The sequence below is a fragment of the Rousettus aegyptiacus genome, unplaced genomic scaffold, assembly GCF_014176215.1.
Source record: "Rousettus aegyptiacus isolate mRouAeg1 unplaced genomic scaffold, mRouAeg1.p scaffold_m13_p_10, whole genome shotgun sequence".
In the NCBI taxonomy this organism is placed as follows: Eukaryota; Metazoa; Chordata; class Mammalia; order Chiroptera; family Pteropodidae; genus Rousettus; species Rousettus aegyptiacus.
In genome coordinates, this window is record NW_023416285.1 from 62,300,186 (window position 1) to 62,322,667 (window position 22,482).

At 40.2% G+C, this 22,482-nt stretch overlaps 1 protein-coding gene and 1 long non-coding RNA gene across 2 annotated transcripts in view; one reads left to right on the top strand and one right to left on the bottom strand.

Annotated features, from left to right (window-relative positions):
• LOC107517718 overlaps window positions 1-12,507 on the bottom strand; it is a 71,042-nt gene extending 58,535 nt beyond the window's left edge. The window contains exon 1 of the long non-coding RNA XR_001598600.2: window positions 12,376-12,507. This is a non-coding gene — a long non-coding RNA (uncharacterized LOC107517718). The remainder of the gene's footprint in view (window positions 1-12,375) is intronic.
• Window positions 12,508-15,239: 2,732 nt separating this feature from the next.
• IGFBP7 (insulin like growth factor binding protein 7) overlaps window positions 15,240-22,482 on the top strand; it is a 65,728-nt gene continuing 58,485 nt past the window's right edge. The window contains exon 1 of the mRNA XM_016158739.2: window positions 15,240-15,757. Within this exon, the coding sequence (XP_016014225.1) occupies window positions 15,283-15,757 (475 nt within the window). The 5' untranslated portion in view covers window positions 15,240-15,282. The remainder of the gene's footprint in view (window positions 15,758-22,482) is intronic.

A 22,482-nucleotide genomic window follows, 5' to 3' on the forward strand; every position in this document is an offset into this window, starting at 1 on the left:
AAAGCAATGCTCTCTAGTTTATTATATAGGTGAATACAAATGTAAAAGTCTGTGTTAATTCAAAGTTAAAGGGTAAAATAATAGTTTTTAAGCTAGGAAATGACACTCCTAGAGGTCTCATATGATAGATGTGGCATAGGGAGGATTAGAGTTTAAATCTAAATTTTCTTTGCAACTGTGTATATTTGGAAGTTGGCTTATTATTCAATGACCTTCTGAAATCTTGAAAGGTTGTCAAACAATAAAGCAGAATACAAGAGAGACCATCTTCTTTTTGATCTCTAAGAGTTCTTAGGTTTCTGTGTACCCTGATGACTTATGATCAGGTCTAACAGCATGCTCCAGCATCACCTAACATTAAATGAACCCTAAAGAGCCCTTCAAGTTCTGTGTCTCTAAATATTGAATTTCATAGGCTATTAATGCCTTTTCAATTATATCATTAACTATTTCCCTGCATAGCTGTAACTCTTTTAAAAGATCAGATGCAGAATGATGATAAGAAATCAGTTTCTGCCCTTTATTAAAGAATGAAATTTTATTATTGAAGGACTATACATATACTGAGAACACAAACATCAAGGGATAATGCTAAGTTGAATGCCCTGCAATGTCTGTGTTATTATCACTAAGGAATATCCTTCCCTTTTGAGAATTTTCCAAAAAGGATAGATTTGGTTTTGTAAAGAAACCAGTGTGTCCAAAATCAAGCTCGTCACCTTCCTCCAACACAAACCTGCTTTAGCAGTAGCTTCCACCCAGTCTCCCATGCAAGACATTTCAAAGTTTCTTTTTATTAATTTTTTTAAATGTTCAATTACAGTTGACATATAATTTTATAACTATTATACTAGTTTCAGGTGTATAACGTAGGGATTAGAAGTTTCTCTCGACTTCCTCTTACAGTTACTCTCCAAGGCCTATATTCTACTCCTTACAGATTTCTCATTCACTCCTTCCCTTCTGTATAGGATGATCACATATCCCTGTTTTCTCAGACAATCTTGATTTATTCTTGTTGTCCTAGCATAATTATTAACAGTTCCCCCTTTTACTACACAGGGCGTCTAGGATGAACAACAAATGATATCCATTCCCTCCATTCCCATCGCCACAACTTAACTTCAAGCTCTCATTGATTCCTGTCTGGATGACAGAAGTGGATAGTAGTAGCTGTCCAACTGATCTTCCTTTTCATCCGTTTACTTTTTCAAAATTTTTAATTGAGTGCTAATACTGTACCAGATACAATGTTGGCACCAGACTGGGCTCCCTGTAAGGCTGTGCAGTTTACACATTGCACAAGGGCACCCAGCCTAAGGAGCAAATGAGACAGAAATTCAGTCTTCCCTTAACCTGCTAGGCCATGCTATGCTGGGTCCTCCTCCCAGCAGAAAGAGGCACCTTTTTATTGGCACAAAAGCATTTTCTGCTTGCCAGGTCTTGTACCATCTGTGCTATATCTGCCCAATGAGAACACATTTTTCTAATTCACATAAAGGCACTGCCTAGGTGACAGGTGGCCCCTGCACTATGGAAATTATATTCCTTCTTCAAGTCTGTCCCTATCCAAATCTATTCCCCTCTTCTGTACTGACCTTCCTACATTTCAAACCTGATCTTGTCTCTTCTGTGTATCCTTCAATAGCTCACTGTCATCTATAAGCTCCAGTCCATGGAGTTTATGGTCCTGGGCATGCTGTGCAAAGCCCTTGGTCATCTGGCATCTGCCCTCTCTCTAGACTCATTTCTCCCTGTTTCTCACCATATGTGCCTTACTTCAGTGGTGCTAGACTTTTTCTGGTTGCTGGGATGTGCCAAAATGATTTCCACTGGCTTTATTCCTTTTCACATGCTGTCATCTGGGCTGGATGATCATCTACACTGCACTCCATCACCCAACGACCTACTTACTGATGATGATGATGAAGAAGGAGGAGGGAGAAAAAAATAATGAAATGATGATAAAGATAATAACTAACTACTATAACAGACTATTGAATAGAATGGCTTTTCCCTTCCTCAGAAATAGTACTACAATCCACAACCCTAAACTACAGGTGCTACATGTCCCCACATTCTAAAAATAGAGCCAGAACTGAAGCAGAATGTTTCTCAGTGTCAAATGGCCCTACTACAATCAATCCCACTGACACACTTACCCCCATTCTATATAAGCAGGTTAGGGGTGAGTGAGAGTTGAGAGGAGGATGCAGGATGTTTCTCCTCCCCTCCCATGCCTGTCCCCCAACCCCAACCCAAGAAGCCAAGTGAGGAAGGAGAAACCAACATAATGTGGCATCACAAGCATTGATAAAAAGAGACAAACATTCCATTCTCAGTTAGACATCTGCTGGGGAGGCAAGGTGCAAAGGGACACAGGACAGGCTGTGTGGCACCATGGGTTTCCCACAAATGTTTGCTAGCCTGAGAAGTTTTGGAGATGCCCCATCAAGAAGAGTGCTTGCCAGGTACAAGTGCCCATTAGCAAAGGCGTTTGGAGCTTACTGTGGGTTGGGGCAGGAAATGTTGAGCTGAATGAAGTAGGGCAGAATAGAAGGAGTTAGAAGGTAAATCTCTCATGTGTCACTGTTCTTCATCCAAAGACCACCAGGATCACACTTGTAGTCAAATAAGTTAGGTTTATTACTCATCATAGCAAGAAGGAATGGACTCCATATGGAACTGTGGTGTGTCTTAATAAGAGGGTGTTAGAAAAAACTTATTATGGGAGTTGGGCTTTGGTTGAATAATTCTGGGAAAGGTCTAAGAAAGTAGGAGATCAGTGTAATGTCAGAAGCATGGTGGTGTGAGGAATTTCCCTGGATCTCTCCCACTGAAATAACAAGAAGCTGAACATCTACAACTCAACAAATAACACCCAACCTGAATACAAGCACATCTGAGAGATCTGTGCATCAGAGCATCCAAAGATGGGCAAATCCGCATGAGACTGGGAGGCAGATTAGGAGTGTAAAACAAGGAGCTGCATTATGCATCCAAAGCTCCCTGCAGGAAGAGGAGGAGGGGGCATTTCATGGTGGGGTCTTTGGCCCTTTGAAGGCTGAAGCAGTGCTGCCTAAGTGATCGGAATATTCCACACAGTGGAGCCCAGGGATAAGGGCAGAGAATAGGGCAGAGACTGAGTGAGGAAGGGTGAAGGCTGTGGCTTAGCAACTGCCATTGCCAAGTGAGAGGCTGAGTCATGGAGCCTGGCTGTGCGCCCACCCCCCCCACCACCCAGAGTGTGCCCTCCCCCACAATACCCTCTCAGAACTAACATCACTGAGTCCCAGGGGAATTTGTGCAACCAGAACTGAAAACATACACGACAGCCAGTACCAGAGACTTGCTATTGAAGCAAGATAGATGAAACCTGGGGGACATCACTAAGGGAAGGGAAACAGCCACACACGCAGCAGACTCTTTTAATCAATCCCACCCCAACCCAGTCAGGCTGAGTCAGAAGGAAGCAGCGGAAACTTGCATTTGATTGTTGGGGCTATACTAGGACTTCAGGACCTCTTCAGAGACTCAGACCTCCATCGCACATCTCACCTTTCCATGGGGGTGGAGCCCTGGGACTGAGCAATCTGATCGCAGAGGAGTTACACAGCCCACCAAAGAGGGAGGAGCATTTTTAGCATGAAAGCAGAGATCCAAGAGGCTTGGATGCCACCTACTGAACATAAAAAGCAAAACCTCTTCTTGTCAACCTCCTACATAATAAATTTTCTTTAAAAAATAAAAAAAAAGCAGAGTACTCCCATTAATGCCTAGATGGAGAAATAGTCCACCAAACATCATGAACAACCACTTAGAAAGTGAAAAACCTCCAGAAAATAAGCTCAAATACATAGAAATATGCAATTTAAATGACAGAGAATTCCAGATTACACTTCCGAAAAAACTCAACAAGAGGCAAGAAACGTCTGACCAATAATTCCAAGAAATTAAAAACAAAATAAATGAACAAAATGAATACTTTACCAAGGAGATTTAAATCATAAAAAAGAAGAAAATAGAACTTCTGGAGATAAAGAACACACTAAAAAATATGAAGAATGAAATAGCAAGCTTAGGAAATAGAACTGACCAGATGGAGGAAAGAATTAGTGATATCGAAGACAGAAATCTAGATACAGGAAGAAGAGAGAGACTTGAGAATGAAAAATAATGAAAGATTTCTACAAGAACTATCTGACACCATCAGAAAAAGTGACATGAGAATAATGGGTATACCAGAAAGAGAAGAGTGGGAAAAGGGAACAGAGAACATATTCAAATAGTTGATGAGAATTTCCCAAACCTGTGGAAAGAATTGGATCCTTGAATCCAAGAAACAAAGAGAACATCCAATTATCTCAACCCCTAAAGCCTTCTCCAAGACATATTACATTAAAACTGTCAAAAGTTAATGACAAAGAAAGAATTATCAATGGGTTTTCCTATATGTTACTGTAACATATAGGAAAACCCATTAGACTGTCATCAGACTTCTCGGCACAAACCTTACAAGCAAGAAGGGGGTGGAACCAAATATTCACACTATTGAAAGAAAGAAATTACCTGCCAAGAATAATATATCCAGCAAATCTCTCCTTTATATATGAAGGAGAAATAAAAACCTTTCCAGATATATGAAAGCTCATGGAATTCTCCACCACAAGTCCTACATTACTGGAAATACTGAAGTGGGTCACTCTACCTGAAACAAAAGAACAAAAAATACGTAACTATGAGTAGGATGACTAACAGGCAGACAGGAGCAGGAAAATGTCACTCTTATTAAGAACAGGGTATTATAAGCTTAAGTATTACATAATGGGTAAGAGCAAAAAAAAAAACACTAGAAAAAGAAGAATATAACAGCTACTACAACTTAGAAATGAATGTTCAGCATATACAGTAATAATTTGAGACAACAAAAGTAGAAAAAGGGAAAGAATAAAGATTGAAATCTGCAAAGAAGAACTGAAATAAGGCACATATACAGAAGAAAATGGACTACTGTATATATATAACTACCCTTTACATAAACTTGATGGTAACCACACACACCAAAAATATAGAACTGAGGCATTTAACATAAAACATAGGAGAATAGAGGGAAATCTACAAAATGCCACCAAATTAAAATAGCAGACAGAAACACGAGACAAAGAAGCAATGGAGACTTCAAGCTACCAGAAAACAAAAGATAAAATGGCTATAGGAAAAACTCACATTTCCATAATCACCATTAATGTAAATGGGCTGAACTCACCAATAAAAAGGCAGAGAGTAGCAGATTGGATCAAAAACAATACCCAACCATATGCTGCCTTCAAGAGACACATTTTAACTGCAAGGACAAATATAGACCCCAAATGAAAGTGTGAAGAACAATAATCCAAGCAAATGGCAGCCAGAGAAAGCAGGTGTAATTGTACTTATAACTGAAGAAAAAGTCTTCAATATAAAAAGCATAAAGAGAAACAGTGATAGATACCTCATAATGATAAAGGGAACCAAACATCAAGAATATCTAACACATTAATATTTATACTCCCAACCAGAGAACACCAAAATATCTAAAGCAACTACTAACAGAACTAAAGGGAGAAAATGACAAAAATACTTTTGTGGTAGGGGACCTAAACACCCCACTGTCAGCTATGGATAGATCATCCAAACAGAAAATCAATAAGGAAATATCACTCTTAAATGAAACATTAGACCAATTGGATATAATTGACATTTATGGAGCCCTTCATCCCAAAATAGCAGCTTATATATTCTTCTTAAGTCATTCATATGTTGGGACACAAAACTATATAACATATATAAGAAAACTGAAATCATACCAAACATATCCTCTAACAATAATGCTTTGAAACTGGAGATCAACTATAAAAAGAAAGTAGGAAGAACCACATGTTGTGGAGATTAAACAACACACTACTGAAGAATGACTGGGTCAGAGAAGAAATGAAAGTGAGATCAAAGAAAATGAAAACAATAATTCGTAAAGATCTATTCACTCCAATATTCATGGCAGCACAATTTACAATAGTCAAGATATGGAAGTAACCTAAATGCCCATTAACAGACAATTGGATAAAGAAATTACGGTTTGTATATACAATGGAATATTACTCAGCCATTAAAAAAAAAAGTGAAATCCTACCATTCGCAACAACGTGGATGGGCCTAGAGGTTATTATGCTGAGTGAAGTAAGTCAGACAAAGAAAGATAAATACCATATGATTTCACTTATATGCGGAATCTAAGTAACAAAAAAAATAAACTAATCAAAAACAGACTCACAGAGTGGACAATTTGGTGACGGACAGAGGTGTAGGAGTTTGGGGGACTGAGAGAATAGGGTGAAGGGTTAAAGAAATACAAATTAATAGTTGACAGTTGGTCACAGGGATGGGAAGCACAGCAGAGGGAATGCAGTCACCATTAATATGATGGCTAGGTGGAGAGCCAGGGGAGGGAGGGAACAATTGGGGGGATCATTTTATGAACTATATAAATGTCTAACCACTGTACTGAATACTTGAAACTTATTTAAATAAGTAAGTTAAATTAAAAAAAATAGATACAGAGAAACAAATGAGAATGAAAGGACAACATATCAGAACTTTTAGGACACAAAAAAAGTGGTAATAAAAGGAAAGTTCATATCATTACAGGCCTATTTCAAGAAACAAGAAAGATCTCAAATAAACAACCTAACATTGTATCTTAGAAAACTAGAAAAAGAGGAACAAATAAGCCCAAAGTCAGCAGAAAGAAAAAAATCAAAATTTGAGCAGAATTGAATGAAATAGAGAATTAAAAAAAAACCCAATAGAAGAAATTAATGCAATAATGAGCTAGTTCTTTTAGAAGATTAATAAAATTGATGAACCTCTGGCTAGACTCACTAAAGAAAAAGATAAAGGCCACAAATAAACAAAATCATGAATGAAAGAGAAGTTATACACACATACCACCAAAATACAAAGGATCATACAAAAATACTATGAAGAATTATAAGACACCAAATTCAATAACCTAGAAGAAATGGATGCATGAAGAACTGGAAAATCTAAACAGACAGATCAACAGTAAGGAAATTGAAACAAACATCAAAACCTCCCCAAAGTAAAAGTTCAGGGCCATATGGCTTCACCAGTGAATTCTACCAAACATTTAAAGACGATCTAATACCTATTCTTCTCAAAATTTCCAAAAAAATTGAAAAAGAGGCAATATTGCCAAACTTATTTTATGAGGCCAACATTACCCTGATACCAAAACCTGGTAAAGATAACACAAAAAAAGAAAACTACAGACCAATATCTCTCATGAACACAGATGTGAAAATCCTAAATAAAATACTAGCAAATTGAATACAATAATACATTAAAAAAGATTATACACTATAACTAAGTGACTTCATCCCAGAGGCACAGGGATATTTCAACATATGCAAATTTGTTAATGTGATACACCACATAAACAAAATAAAGAATAAAAATCATATGATCATATCAATAGATGCAGGAAAAGCATTTGACAAGATATGGCATCCATTTGTGATTAAAATACTTAACAAAATGAGTATAGAAGGAAAGTACCTAAACATAATAAAGACCGCATATGACAAACCCTCAACTAACACCATACTTAATAATGAAAAACTAAAAACCTTCCCTTTAAGATCAAGAACAAGACAAGGTTGTCCGTTATTACCTGTATTATTCAATATAGTATTGGAAGTCCTAGCTATATCAATGAGGAAAGAGAAAGAAAAGGCATTCAAATAAGAAATAAAGAAGTCAAATTATCACTTTTTACAGATGACATGATCTCTATATAGAAAACCCTCAATATTCTACTTTAAAAAACTATTAGAAATAATAAATAGATACAGTAAAGTTTCAGGATACAAAATCAATGTTCAAAAATCCACAGCATTCCTTTATTCTAAGGGAATTGTCAGAAAAAGAAATGAAAAACCAATTCCTTTTACAATTGCAACAAAACGAATAAAATACAGGAAAAATGTGAAGGACCTATACTCTGAAAACTATAAGACACTATTAAAAGAAATTGAAGAAGGCAAAAAAAAAATGCAAAGATATTCTGTGTTCTTGGATTGAAAGAATCAAATTAGGTAAAAGGACCTTATTATCTAAAGCATTATACAGATTTAATGCAATCCCTATCAAAATCCCAACAGCAAGGGGGAAAAATGGTATAGATGATAGAGGCTTTGTTCAATCCTCTTGCAACTACATCGAAGTTGCGACAGAAACACAGAACAAACAGCAAGCGAAGTCACCTGGGATCTAGATGAACATAAGCACTACAACTAGAGAGAGAAATAAGAAATCACCCTGCAATGATAGAAGATAGGAGGGAGCAAAGACAAAAGGCTGCCCAATCCTGAAAGGCTGTGGAACAGAGGCTACAGCAACAGCAGCTGCAGATACATCTTTAAAGGGTCATGTCTGTGGGACTTGCGCAGTAATGGACCTGCTTGCTCTGAGCACCAGCGCCGGGTTGGCTGCACAGTAGGCACCAGAGACTTACAGGGGAACACTGAGTTGCCCGGAGGGCAGGAGGGGAGGTTCTCTCCACAGTAGAAGTGCTGGTGGTATCCAGTGTCCTTCTGTTGAGCTCTCCCCACTCCCAGTGCACGGACTCAGCACCACAACACCACGACAAACTGAATAACAGAGGTTGCTCTGCCTTCCCTGAAACTCCACCTTCCCTAACTCTCAGCCCAATGCAAGCCACATCCAGTTGTGTCCTCGGTGAGTTCAGTGCTCCTTGCTGAGCACTGAACTATAAACACAGCATCTGTATATTGCTTACTCAATCTTAACAGGTGGCCCTGGAGGGGCAGAGCATGGGGCTAAATTTGGCCTGCAGCCGAACCCTTCTCAGGACTGTGCCACTGGACATCTACTAAACAAAGCCATGCTACTAAGACCAAGAGACTTAGGAGCTTTTCTTAGTACATAGAAACAGACACAGAAAGGTAACCAAAATGGGAAGACAAAGAAGCAGAAACCATATGAGAGAACAGAATAGAGATCCAGGAATAATGCTTCCAGGAATAATGGATCCAGGAATAATGGATCTCTATTCTGATGCACAGTTCAAAACACTGGTCATAAAGATGCTCGATGAACTTAGGGAAAGTATAGATGAACTCAGTGAGAACTTTAACGAAGAGAAAAAAGAACATAAAAATGGAAATGGAAATTATAAAAGAGAACCAATCAGAAACGAAGAACACATTATCTGAGATGAAGAGTATATTACAGGTAATCAACAGGATCAATAAAGAAGAGGACTGATCCACTGAAATACAGGATGGGATGCCAAGGACACTCAATCAGAACAGCAAGAAAAAGAATCCGAGCCTATAATAATAATTTAAGGAGCCTATGGGACACAATTAAATGTAAAAATATATGTGTCATGGTAGTACCTGAAGGAAAACAAGAAGTTGAAGAGTTATTTGAAAAACTAATGATGGAAAACTTCCTAACCTGGTGAAGGAAATAGACATATAACCCCAGGAAGCTCAGAGTCCCAAAAAATAGGAACCCAAAGAGGCCCACACCAAGACACGTTATAATTAAAATGCCAAAAGTTAAATACAAAGAGAGAATCTTAAAAGCAGCAAGAGAAAAGCAGTCAGTTACCTAAAAGGGAACTCCAATAAGACTGGTAGTTGATTTCTCAAAAGAAACTTTTCAGGACAGAAGGGCTTGGCACAAAATATTCAATATAATGAAAACCCAGGATCTACAACCAAGAATACTTTATCCAGCAAAGCTATCATTTAGAGTTGAAGGACAGATAAAGAGCTTCCGAGAAAAATAAGCTAAAGGAATTTATCACCACTAAGCCAATATTACAGGAAATGTTGGAGGGACTTCTTTAAGAAGAAAAAATATGTATCAAAAATAGGAATAAAAAATGGTAATAACTATATTCCTATGAACAAGTGCCTCAAATGGAAAAGAATTAAATGTTCCAACCAAAAGAGAGAGTGGCTGAATGCATAAGAAAATAAGACCCCTACATACATTGCCTATAAGAGACTCATTTCAGATTAAAAGACACACACAAACTAAAAGGAAGGGGATGGAAAAAGATATTGCCTTGATGGACCTAGATGGTATTACACTGAATGAAGTTAGAGAAAGATAAATATCACATGACTTCACATACATGTGGAATCTAAAGAACAAAACAAACAATGACAATAACAAAAACAAAACAAACTCATAGATACAGAGAATATTTTGACAGCTACTAAATGGGGAGGAGGTTGGGGGGACAGTGAAAAAAGGGCAAAATGATTAAGTATAAATGGATAATTATAAATGGACATGTAGATATAAAGTGTAGCATAAGAAAAACACTAATGTTGTAATAAATATGTAAGGAGGAAAAGGGGTACTAGATTTAGTGGGGTGATAACTGTAAGTTATATAGATCTCTAATCATTATGCTATACAACTGAAATTAATATATTATTGTATGCCAACGATGACTCATTGAATGATACAATGTAAATACAGGCAACTAATTATCTATTATATTTTAATAAAGCCAGAAAAAAAATCCCAATGGCATTTTTTAAAGGAATAGAAGAAAAAAATCATCAGATTTAGGCAGAAGCACTCAAGACCCCAAATAGCCAAAGAGATCCTGAGAGAAAAAAAAACAAGGCTGGAAATATCATTTGTGTGACTTCAAATTATACTACAAAACAATAATTACCAAAACAGTATGGTATTGGCAGAAAATCAGACACACAGACCAATGGAACAGAACTGAGAGTTCAGAAATAAACCCCCATATCGATATATATGGGCAAATCATTTTCAACAAAGAAGCCAATATCATACAATGGAAAAAGGAAAGCCTCTTTAATAAATGGTGCTGGGAAAACTCAAAAGCCACCTGCAAAAGAATGAAACTAGACTGCTGTCTATCACCACACACCAAAATTAACTCAAAATGAGTAAGGACCTGAATATAAGACCTGAAACAATAAAGGGCATAGAAGAAAGCATAGGTACTAATCTTATGGACTTTCGATTTCGAGAGAATTTTATGCATTTGACCTCATAAGCAAGGGAAATAAAAGCAAAAATAAATGAATGAGACTTTATCAAACTAAAAAGCTTCTGCGCAGCAAAAGAAACTATCAACAAGGCAAAGAGGGAACTGTCCAAATGGGAGAATATATTTGCAAACAATGCCTCTGATAAGGGCTTCACATCCAAAATATATAAAGAACTCACACAACTCAACAATAAAAAGACAAACAATCCAATTAAAATATGGGCAGAGGACTTGAACAGACATTTCTCCCAAGAAGACACACAAGTGGCCAATAGAAATGTGAAAAGTTGCTCAACTTCGCTAGCTATTAGGAAAATGCAAATGCAAATCAAAACTACAACGAGATATCATCTCACACCTAGTAGAACAGCTATTACGAACATGATAAGTAATAACAAGTGTTGGAAAGGTTGTGGGCAAAAAGTAACCCTCATATGGCTTGTGGGAATGCAAACTGGTACAACCACTATGGAAAACAGTATGGAGGTTCTTAGAAAAAACTAAGAATTGAATTACCACGTGATCCAGCAATCCTTCTGGATATTTACCAAAAAAACCTGAAAACATTTATCCTCAAATGTATATGCGCCCAATGTTCATAGCGGCATTATTCACGGTGGCCACGACATGGAAGCAACTGAAGTGTCCTACAATAGATGACTGAATAAAGAAGCCGTGATATATACATATATATATATATATATATATATATATATATATAGACACAAACACGCGCGCGCGCGCAATGGAATATTACTCAGCCATTAGAAAAGATGAAATACTGCCATTTGTGACAGTATTTGGATCATGCTAAGCGAAATAAGTTAGACAGAAAAAGGTGAAACCATATGATTTCATTCATATGTGGGATATAAAAACTGAAATCAACAAACAGACATGACAGACTGAGACTCATGGACATGGACTGTGGATTAGTGGTCACCAGAAGGAAGTGGGGGAGGAAGGAGGTAGATAGCAGTAAAAGGGGTCAAATATTTGGTGACAGAAGGAAATCTAACTTTGAGAAGTGAACACATAATGCCATACATACACCACATACTGTTGAATTGTACACTTGAAACTTATTTGGTTTTTATTAATCAATGTCACCCCAATAATTTTTAATAAAAAGCAGGAGATCACTCTCAGGGGGGACAATTCTATGATTATCACAATAAATCTCATCTATAGGGAAGGCGGACTCAAGCAATATAAAGCTGTAATTTGTAAAGCAGCAGTCTTACTTAGGGCCGGGGGAGTGCTTGATATTTTGTGGGTGGCACCTTGTCTGAATTGGGTAGAGGATCTTGTCCTTTCGGTCTTCAGAGGAACCCACACCAACTCTGCCAACACCATGATTTTGGACTTCCAGCCTCCAGAACTGTGAGAAAATAAATTTCTGTTACTTAAGCCACCCAGTCTGAAGTATTTTGTTATAGCAGCCCTAGCAAACAAATACAGACTCATAACAAGTAAAGAGATTGAAGTACTAACCAAAAAGAAAAACTCAGGCCCCAGTTGTTTCACTGATAAAGTCTGCTAAACATTTAAAGAAGAATTAATACCAATTCTTCACAAACTCTTCCAAAAAAAAAAAAAAATAGAAGATGAGAGAACACTTCTTAACTCATTCTATGAGGCCATTATTACCTTGATATCAAAACCAAAGACATCACAAGAAAACTATGGTCCAATATCTCCTACGAATATAGATGCAAAAATCACCAACAAAATATTAGCAAATTAAATCCAGAAACATATAAGAAAGGGTCATATTATACATCATGACCAAGTGGGATTTGTCCCAGGAATGCAAGTTTGGTTTAATATTCAAAAATCAATCAATGTAATACACCATATCAATAAACTAAAATACATTTTTATCGACATCTCAATAGATTAAAAAAAGGAAGGCATTTGACAAAATTCAATACCTCTTAGTGATAAAAGCATTTAAACTGGCACTAGAGAGGTATTTCCTCATCCTCATAAGACCATCTCCAAAAACCTGCAGGTAACACATACTTAACGGTGAAAGACTGAAAGCTTTCCCTCTGACGTCAGGATCAAAACACTTCTATTCCACATTATACTGGAATAACCAAGGCAATTAGTCTCACCACTTCTATTCCACATTATACTGGAATAACCAAGGCAATTAGGCAAGAAAAATAAGGGACATCTAGATTAAACAGGAAGAAGTGAAATTGTATTTGCAGATGACATAATCCTATCTCCACATCCAGGTTCTTCATCTCCTTATAACTGAACTAAATGGGTGACAATCTTCTTTCTTGGAAGGAAGGAGTTCTCTCCCTATTTTCAAGTCCTCTCTACTGGCACTATCACACAGCCCAGCCCTGCTTCAGAGGTGAGAACCCTGCTCGCTCTTCCCCCTGCTGGACAGTGAGGGCCCTATTGTCCCACCTGCTTGTCTCCTTACTGCTGGCTCCCATGCAGAGTTTAAAAACACTGGAGAGCAGCCCTAAGTGGCGCAGCTGCTATCAGTGTGCCCATCAACTCCCACCCCCTTCTGGCAACATGCACACACAATTTGTAGAGCCTGAGCTCTTATCCCACCCCACTGGGAGCTGACTTGATAAGCATCTTTACTGGCTGTCTTCTTTCCTGCTCACTCCCTACTGCTCTCCCCACCCCAACCCCCCAATTGGTGTGTCCCGATGTTGCCTCTCAGGTAAACTACTTGCAATGTCTCATGATTGGTTTCTGGGGAACCTAAAACTGACAAAGTATGTTGCAAAATCAACTCAGTGGACCTTGACCAGAAAATTAATAAAATTGAAATAGAATAGAATAGGAATATTGCAGTGCCCGCTGCATTTCTTTCGATTTGAGACTGTATACTAGGTCACATAAACTATCTCTTACTGAGAGACAAAGGCGAGAATATTTAAGAAAACTCTGCTCTGAAGACTTTTCATTACTTTTAAACAATTATTATGTCAACATGTGACCTTTTTAAAAAAGTGCCACTTTTCTAAAATCTGTTAGAGAGGCCAAAAAGCAATGCCAGGTTTTCTGAATAGGAGAGTATGTTTTTTTATTCCCTCAATATTGCTATTATTTAATTTTCAAAAAAGTCTACCATAATCCTAGGAAGACAAGACTCTGGTGAGAGTGGCATCTATATATTGCTGATGACATTGCAAACCACACACTTCAAGTTAGCTCAAAATCATATAAATCCTTGTATTTATGCCAAGAAAAAAAAAAGAACTAAAACGTGACACACAGAACCATGCACATTGCAGTGTTTTGTGTTCACTAAAAATGGAAACATCTTGCGTCTGGATAGGAGTCAGAAGGACAAATAATCTTGGAAAAGCTTTGAAGTTGAGTTTGTAGGATTCTTTACAGAAAGATTAGGAGGAACTATCAGTCGTTTACAACAAAACCCTCACAGGTTTGGTGAAACCTGGGGTGCTTTAGGTCCCCAGTGACACACCTAGATCACTTCTCCGTAGAAGTTTGATGGAGGCCTAACATAATTTAATATGAACTTCAGACGACAGGGCTCTCACCGGGATTCCAGTACTAACACTCAAAACTTGACTTAGCCTAAGAAAGGAGAAGGAGAGGAGGCAGTTATGAGGTTCCAAAGAGAGTAGTGGCTGGCAACAATTTGTCCTTTTAGCCTGGCACCCAACACCACATGGGGACTGTGGCCAGCGAGAACACAAAATGTCCACGTAGGGTTTTTAAACGAATTGTTTTTAAAAGAGCTTCCTAAACCGCAGAGTAATCAGTACTCCGGTCTCTCGGGCCCAAGGGGAAGTTAATGGATTAAAAACTGGGTCGGTTCAAAGTCGTCGTTAAGAAGTACAAATAACTGGACTGGGAAAGACGGGGAACCAGAGGATAAGGAAGCCGCTCTCACTGTGGGAGACCTACAAGGGACTGGGGCGCACCCCGCGGGGCAGGAGCAGGGGTCTGAGCGGGACCCAGTGGGGTGCGCTCGGAGGCCAAAGCCCAGCGCAGCCGGCGAGGACCCGAGGCCCCGGGCGGGGCGGCCACGCTCTCGCCGCCCCGGGGTGTGGTTCCCGCGGCCGGGCCGGGCGGGGCGCCGCGTTTAAGACGCCGGCTGCCGAGGCCCGGCTCACTTCGCGCCGCTGCCACCACCGCGCCCCGCCATGGAGCGGCCGCCGCTGCGCGCCCTGCTCCTCAGCGCCGCCGGGCTGCTGCTCCTGCTCCTGCCCCTCTCCTCTTCCTCCTCTTCCGACACCTGCGGCCCCTGCGAGCCGGCCGCCTGCCCGCCCCTGCCCCCGCGGGGCTGCCCGCTGGGCGAGACCCGCGACGCCTGCGGCTGCTGCCCGGTGTGCGCCCGCGGCGAGGGCGAGCCGTGCGGGGGCGGCGGTGCCGGCAGGGGGCACTGCGCGCCGGGCATGGAGTGCGTGAAGAGCCGCAAGAGGCGGAAGGGTAAAGCCGGGGCAGCAGCCGGCGGCCCGGGGGTGAGCGGCGTGTGCGTGTGCAAGACCCGCTACCCCGTGTGCGGCAGCGACGGCGTCACCTACCCCAGCGGGTGCCAGCTGCGCGCCGCCAGCCTGAGGGCGGAGAGCCGCGGGGAGAAGGCCATCACCCAGGTCAGCAAGGGCACCTGCGAGCAAGGTGGGCACGAGCGCTTTTCTCTCCGACAGCCCCTGCCCCGGCCCACGCGGGGGGAGAGCCGGACGCTCCCTGGAGGGTCAGGCCCGACAGGGCGTCCGCGGCCCGCGCGCCCGGCCCTGGTTCCCGCATCTCCTCCGGTGGCCGTCGCCGGAGACAGATGGGAGGGGAGGAGCTGGCAGCCGCGAGGATGCGGGCGAGGATGGGCGACACCTCCGCTCCGTTCTTTTATTTTGAGAATGTGCTGCGTGCGCCAGCAAAGCGAGGATTTGCAGGGCCAGTGTGTGTGTAGAGAAAAGATTTTGTGGTATCTCAGACTCTCGTAACCCAAAAGCTCACTCAGCTGATACTAACAGCTGGCAAGTCGATTCACAAAAGCGTCCCTTACTTGTTTGGGAAACTTTCTCATCCTTTTTTTCTTGGATTTATAGAAGTGCAGTCACGAGATAGAAAGTTTAATGATGAAATGCAAAGTAAGGATTTTCAGAGAGAAGTTGTCCCACGTTTCATTTACTTACTAGAAATTATAGATTCTTAAACAGTAATGTTGCTAATTATTTGTGGGCAAAAAAATACACTCTTTGAGAATGACTTTATGATGCAGTGTATGTTGCGAACCGATGACCATTTTGTTTTTCTTGTTCCTTTGTATTATTTCCCTTGGATGCACTGTTCAGCAGGAATGCTTTTGAGGTTATGTTCAATAGTTTATTTTATTCCAAACAAGTACAATCTTGTCATAAATGAAAGAGAGAAATATATAGAGAGTAAGTCTGAAAGGGAAAAAAAATTTTTTTTTTAAACTCTAATGCCTGAAATAACATTTTCCATGGGCAGTAGTTTCAAGGGAAAGTTAGAAATCCAACCTTGGCAGTCCTTCCCCTGGTCCCAGCCAAGGTAGAGAAAGGCAGCGAGGCAGTTCTCTTGAAATGACAGAAGCAGTTGCTTCTTTAATACAGCTCAGACTTTCTCCAGACTTCCCAAATAATTCTTTTCTTAGAGCTTTTCCCAGAAGTCCATATGCTAATGAATCTTTTGTCATTAATTTCAGAGTTCACTAAAGCCTTAAATTGTGTACCTTACTGCTAACTTTATTATCATTACCTTAAACTTAAAAAAATCACATCCAAAACAATTCATATATTTTTCCAACGGACACAGTCGTTTTTTCATTTGGATCTAATTTATCAGTCATATGAAAGAGAAATGTGCATAGTTTAAGAATTCATTACAAATACCGAGATTTTCTTATAAACATTCCAAGGGAAATATTCCCCATAGTCTTTCCAAATCACTGTACTTGCCTTGTGAGGGAAGAAGTGTAGCTTGGTGATTGTTTAAGAATTGTCAATTCTAACCTGTAGCTAGCTGAGACTGATAGTCATAAGGAACTACACGCATATCTCATTTTTCAGGTAGAGGGTCTCACTTTCAATTTGCAAAAAATACACCTTTGAAGTGCGATAAAATGAGGTATACCTGTGGTTTATAACCTCATTACCATGTACTCACAGCTCCTCAGCATCGCTCCAGACTGCAAACTCCATGAGGGTATAGACTGGGTTTTACTCTACGTTTGGGGAAATGTTAAGAGAAATAGCATCTAAACCTGGAAAACTTGACATACATAAATTAGCCTTTTCTTCCCAACCTAAATGTAGAGATATGGGGTATAGTGCCTGGGACCATTTATAGGAGAATGCCAGAGAGAACAGAAAATAATGTGAGATCCACCAGAGAACTTTTCTATGGCAGAGACAAATAGAGATAAAACCAGTTTCCTTATATCTTGCTCCTGACGGCTGGATATGTTTTGACAATTATGAGAGCAAACCCAATATAGTGCTGTTTACTCCTGTGCCAGTTAGTATTGGGCTTTGCAAAGAATAGAAAATGCATGTTCTAGGTTCCTCCAGCCATTTCTACCCTCACAAGAAACTTGAGTTTTGCTTTCTCATGTATTGAGAGGGAGGGGGCATTGTGGGACTTAGCCACAATGATGTGGTTCAATCTAACATGTCATTACTGTTCTGGGTGCTGTAGAGCCAGGGATACACAAAATAGATCTGGTCTTGCCGATGAAGAAAGTATCCATACAAGTTGCAAACTCCCCTCCCAGAATACTTTCACTGGAGTCCCGGATATACTTCCAACCTTCCCCTTATTTTCTGAGGTCACCACTTACCACTTTTTGGAGAGAGATCTCGGTCTGCTTCTTTTCTGTATCTCTGAGATAAGAGGCAAAGCCATATTCTTGAAAATCTGTTTGAAAGGTAATGAGCTAATCATCTCAAATCTTAAAACCGTCATGATGAATTTACTGCCATTAGATCTTTTTGAAGTCCCTGAAGTCACGAGTAACTGGAAAATGAGATATGACAATTTAGTTTAATAAAAAGTTAATATAGATAAGCTGAGACATATAATAAAATCTCACAGCTGGAAGAGAACATGGTACTTCTTTATTCCAGTTCTTGGTTACACTTTTTGTTCATGGTCCTTTATATCTGAGTTCCTTGGCAATCCCATTTCTGTCACCTTGGTCCCTTTGGGTTCCATCCCCTCTTTTTCTCCCTCAGAATTAATTTTTACATGTGGAATCTGAACTCATTCTTAAAGGTCTCCCTTGTTAGTACCTTTAGGACCAAGTTCAAATGACCTAGCAGGGCATATGAGGCTTTTCACAATAACTCTATTAGTTAGACTCTTCTCTCCAACCCCCTTAATGGTCCAGCCACAATATCTGCTATTTGCTGCTGTTTAGAATCACACCCTCACTCTCACCCTCATTTACCTTTGAACTCTTTGCCTTCAAGGATTAGCAGGTGCCACTTTCTCTGTGAAGCTCCCTGACTCTTCCACCACCAACCCCTCAACCTCCAATAATGTCCTTGTCCTTCGCCTCTTCCAGCCATTTTTTCAACAATATTTATTGCACACATATTGTCTACATGTAAGCAAAAGGTATTCACACAGAATAATTAAGATGCTGAGCTCTAGAACCAGACTCCCTGAATGTGAATCTTAACTTTGCCTCTTAGCCTTGAGCAAATTAGTTGACGTCTCTGGGCTCAGGTTTCGTCATCTATAATATAAGGATTATAATCATACCTATCTCATAGAGTTATTGTGAAGAGTCAGTGTTGTGAAGCTTATTCACAGAAAGCACTGTGAATATCCATTGTTGTCATTATTCAACCTTAAAGTAAGCTCCATGAGGGAAGAGAATTTTTGCTCCTTGATATATCCCCAAGTGCCAGATCAGTGCCTGGGACTAATAGATGCTTTAAATATGTGTCAAATGAATGAATGAATGAATTTATGAATTTGCCAGGTATACATCTATTCTCAGCCTTGAATTAGATAGACAAGATCCATCTGTGATGGCATTTACTGTAAGCTTCAGACATTTCTAGTAAACAGAAATGTTCATATAGTTTTATGTGCTGTGAAGAATGTGCAACAGGGAAATAGAACAGAGACTAGGGGTGGATGAGCAGAATTAAGTGGGGTGAGCAAGCCATGCAGATTTCATGTGAAGATTTCAGCAATGGGAGCAGAGCTCCTGAGAGGAAAACAAGTTCTGCTAGTTAGTTAGCATAGCATCTCCCTGCAGCCTCCAAAGTATTCTTTGACTGTCTTCCCTACAGGACTGGGAGCATTCTAAAAGAGGGACTCCATCTTCTACTTCTTAAACACAGTGGCTAGCTAATAATTGGAATCTTCTTAAATATTTGTTGACTAAACAAAGGAATCCTTTAAGAAAGTGCCGTACTATTTGGAAATGCAGGCAGTTGACTGTCCTGCCTGTCTGCTTTTTTCTCTCCTGGCATCTTCTACCCTCCTGATATCTAGGCAATACACCCGACATTGACTCATCTTATCCTGAACTCTAACATTAGGTGGTCACTTTCCTCCCACCCTCAAATTTCAACATTTTCACATCCTCTTGCTAGTCAGAATTAGGTTCAGAGCAACAGAAACTGTTCTGTAAATAGAAAATGCTTCAACGAAGATTTTGATTTTCAGAAACTCATTTTGTTGAATTTTAAACGTTTGTCCTTTGAGAAGCTCATTTTAGGCTCATTTTTATGTTGATAACATATCATTTAAATGCCCGTATTCTATTACTATTTTTCAGTGATTTTATGAACATGTGACATTGTGATTTATAATAAGAAATATATATTTGACCTTCATCCCATTCCTGCCACATAGCTTCTAAAACCCTTGGACTTTTCCAAGTGTTGAGAGCTAACAAGATGTCTTTTATTAAGTTAATGAAATGACTTTTGGAAAGCCCCTAAGTCACCTAACTATGGATGGGGACTGAGGCCAGTGGAGCCAGCCATGTGATCAGTGGGTTGGAACGTTCAATCCCATTCCCCCACTCCCACTGCCTGGGATGGGAGAGGGGCTGGAGATTTAGTTCAGTCACCAACGGCTGAATTTGATAATTTAATCAATGATGCCTACGTAGTAAAGCCTCTAAAAACCCAAAGGATGGTGAACATGTGGAGGTGCTGGGAAAGTGCATGGAAGTGCTGAGCCCCTCTCCCCACACCTTGCCCTGCGCATCTCTTCCATCTGGCTATTTCTGAGTGATAACCTTTTATAATAAAATGAGGACCTTCTAAATATGTAAAATGTTTCTACAAGTGCTATGAGCCACTCTAGCAGATTAATAAACCCAAGAAAGGAACGCCCTTCTAGTTGGGACCTCCAACCTTTAACCAGTTGGTCAGAAACACAGATGACAACCTGGATGGTTGGTCGGCATGTGGAGTGGGGGGTTGGGCAGTCTTCTGGGACCGAGACCTTAACCTGTGTGATTTGATGCTATTTCTAGGTAGATAGTGTCAGAATTGAGTTGAATTGTAGGACACCCAGCTGGTGTTGGAGAATTGCCTGATGGTGTGCGAAAAACAGACATGTAACTGGTGTCGGAATGGTAGAACTTAATTGAAAGTTGAAACAGAGCTCCAAAATTAAATGAAATTGTTAGTAGTCTGGCTTGTGTCAAAGGTTGGGGGGCGGGGGGATGATGCAAGTCAGTGCAATACTTTGTTAAATTACCACTGTCATTCCACTGAGACGGTCAAGGAACCTGGGAGCGGGGGATCCTTAATCTAGATTTGTGGAGAAAGAACTAGGAATGAGTTCCTGAAAGAGCGATGTCTTGACCGAGCCAGGGATGAGAAGGAATTAGCTGGAGAGAAGCTAGCATGGAGCTTGGCGTAGAGTTAGAAGGAAGTGAGACAGGCATTAAAAGCAGAGGAATAGCACGTGGTTCCACGGGGCTCCCTCACAGAGAGGGTGAGCAGGGGGGCAGCTGGACCCTTAACAGCTCAGTGACAGAGAGCCTCGTGGTCCATTAAGGAGTTTTGACACCATCACGAGAGCAGTGGGAGTGATGTAATTGGATTTGTGCTTTGAAAAAAATCTCTGTTGGCCGCCCTTAAGAGGATGGATCGGAAGCGGGCAACACTAGTCAGGGACACCCATTAGGAAACTGTTACGATAATCCTGGCAAGAGACGCCTAATTCCTTCTTCACAAGACCTTTAGTTTCTCTCCCAAACCTTAGAAGCATTGTTAAATTGGAGGTCCTAACCTGCCATGGCAAGCTGGTTGTTATTTGGAAGTGAAAAGCCTGTACCGTGCTTTTTTCTTACAGAACAACTCCTCACAAAGTGCCCTGATATTGCTCGCTCATTAGGCAGCCCTGCTCCCAAATTACAGCCTCTTGCTCATTTCATTCCAGTAGTCTGTTCCTCCCCAAATCTCCATTCCTCTCTCTTTGCGTTCAGATCAGAAACAGAAAAAGTCATATCCCAAAGAGTCTACCCGACCCAATAAAAATGTTTTAATTTTTTTCCTGGCCTCAGTTGTCCTACTTGAACACAGAAACTTCTGGAAAGCTGTGAATCACTGGTTCTTTCTTATCACTTTACCCAGTTTTAATCACCGCATCTTAGGAAAGATTTGAAAACCTGAAGCAGCTTTAGAAAAGAATAGGCAACTTTGAAGAAGGGTCTTAAAGGACTTAAGATTCTTTTAGAGGAAAGTAATCCAAAGAACAAGTTAATGTTTCTTCATGGTTTGGGAGCTAGTTATTAAATGAAAAGTGCCTGACCCTCTGTTCTACAGGAGACTGAATTAAAAGGCCTGGAATTAAATAGCCATAAAGCACATTTAGTTTACACACCAGGAACAGCTTGCAGGTGAAAACTTTGGAATACTGTTACATGCTTGTGTGGGAGTCAGGAGTATTCTGTGAGGATTCTCTTTTGGAGAGCAGAGAGGTAAGCTAAGTGAGGAGGGGGGATGTCTGGGAGAGGATGTTATAACTTTTAAGATCTTATTAAGCTGAGCAGGTGCTTATTGTCATCCTTAAATATGATTTCCATCCTGTCCCTAGAGCCTGCTCTTTGGGTATACTGTAGAAGAAACTGCCTTATAAGGCTCTCTTTCAGGGAATTTAGTGACAAAACTCCCTTGGATAGAGTCCAAGGCCAGCCGGCCTTCCCTCATTCTAAACTAAATTTCTCCCCACAGTGGATAAGATTATAGTGCTTCCTCAAGCTACTCCGCAAATGATCTGACCTCATCTGTGTTTTCAGTTGTTAAGACAACATCTTGTTTTTAGCAGCTGTTAAGGGAATCTTGAATTATCAGCAGAAAGATTTTTGAGCCAGAGAATGAGTTTAACCTTTTTTGTAATTTAGA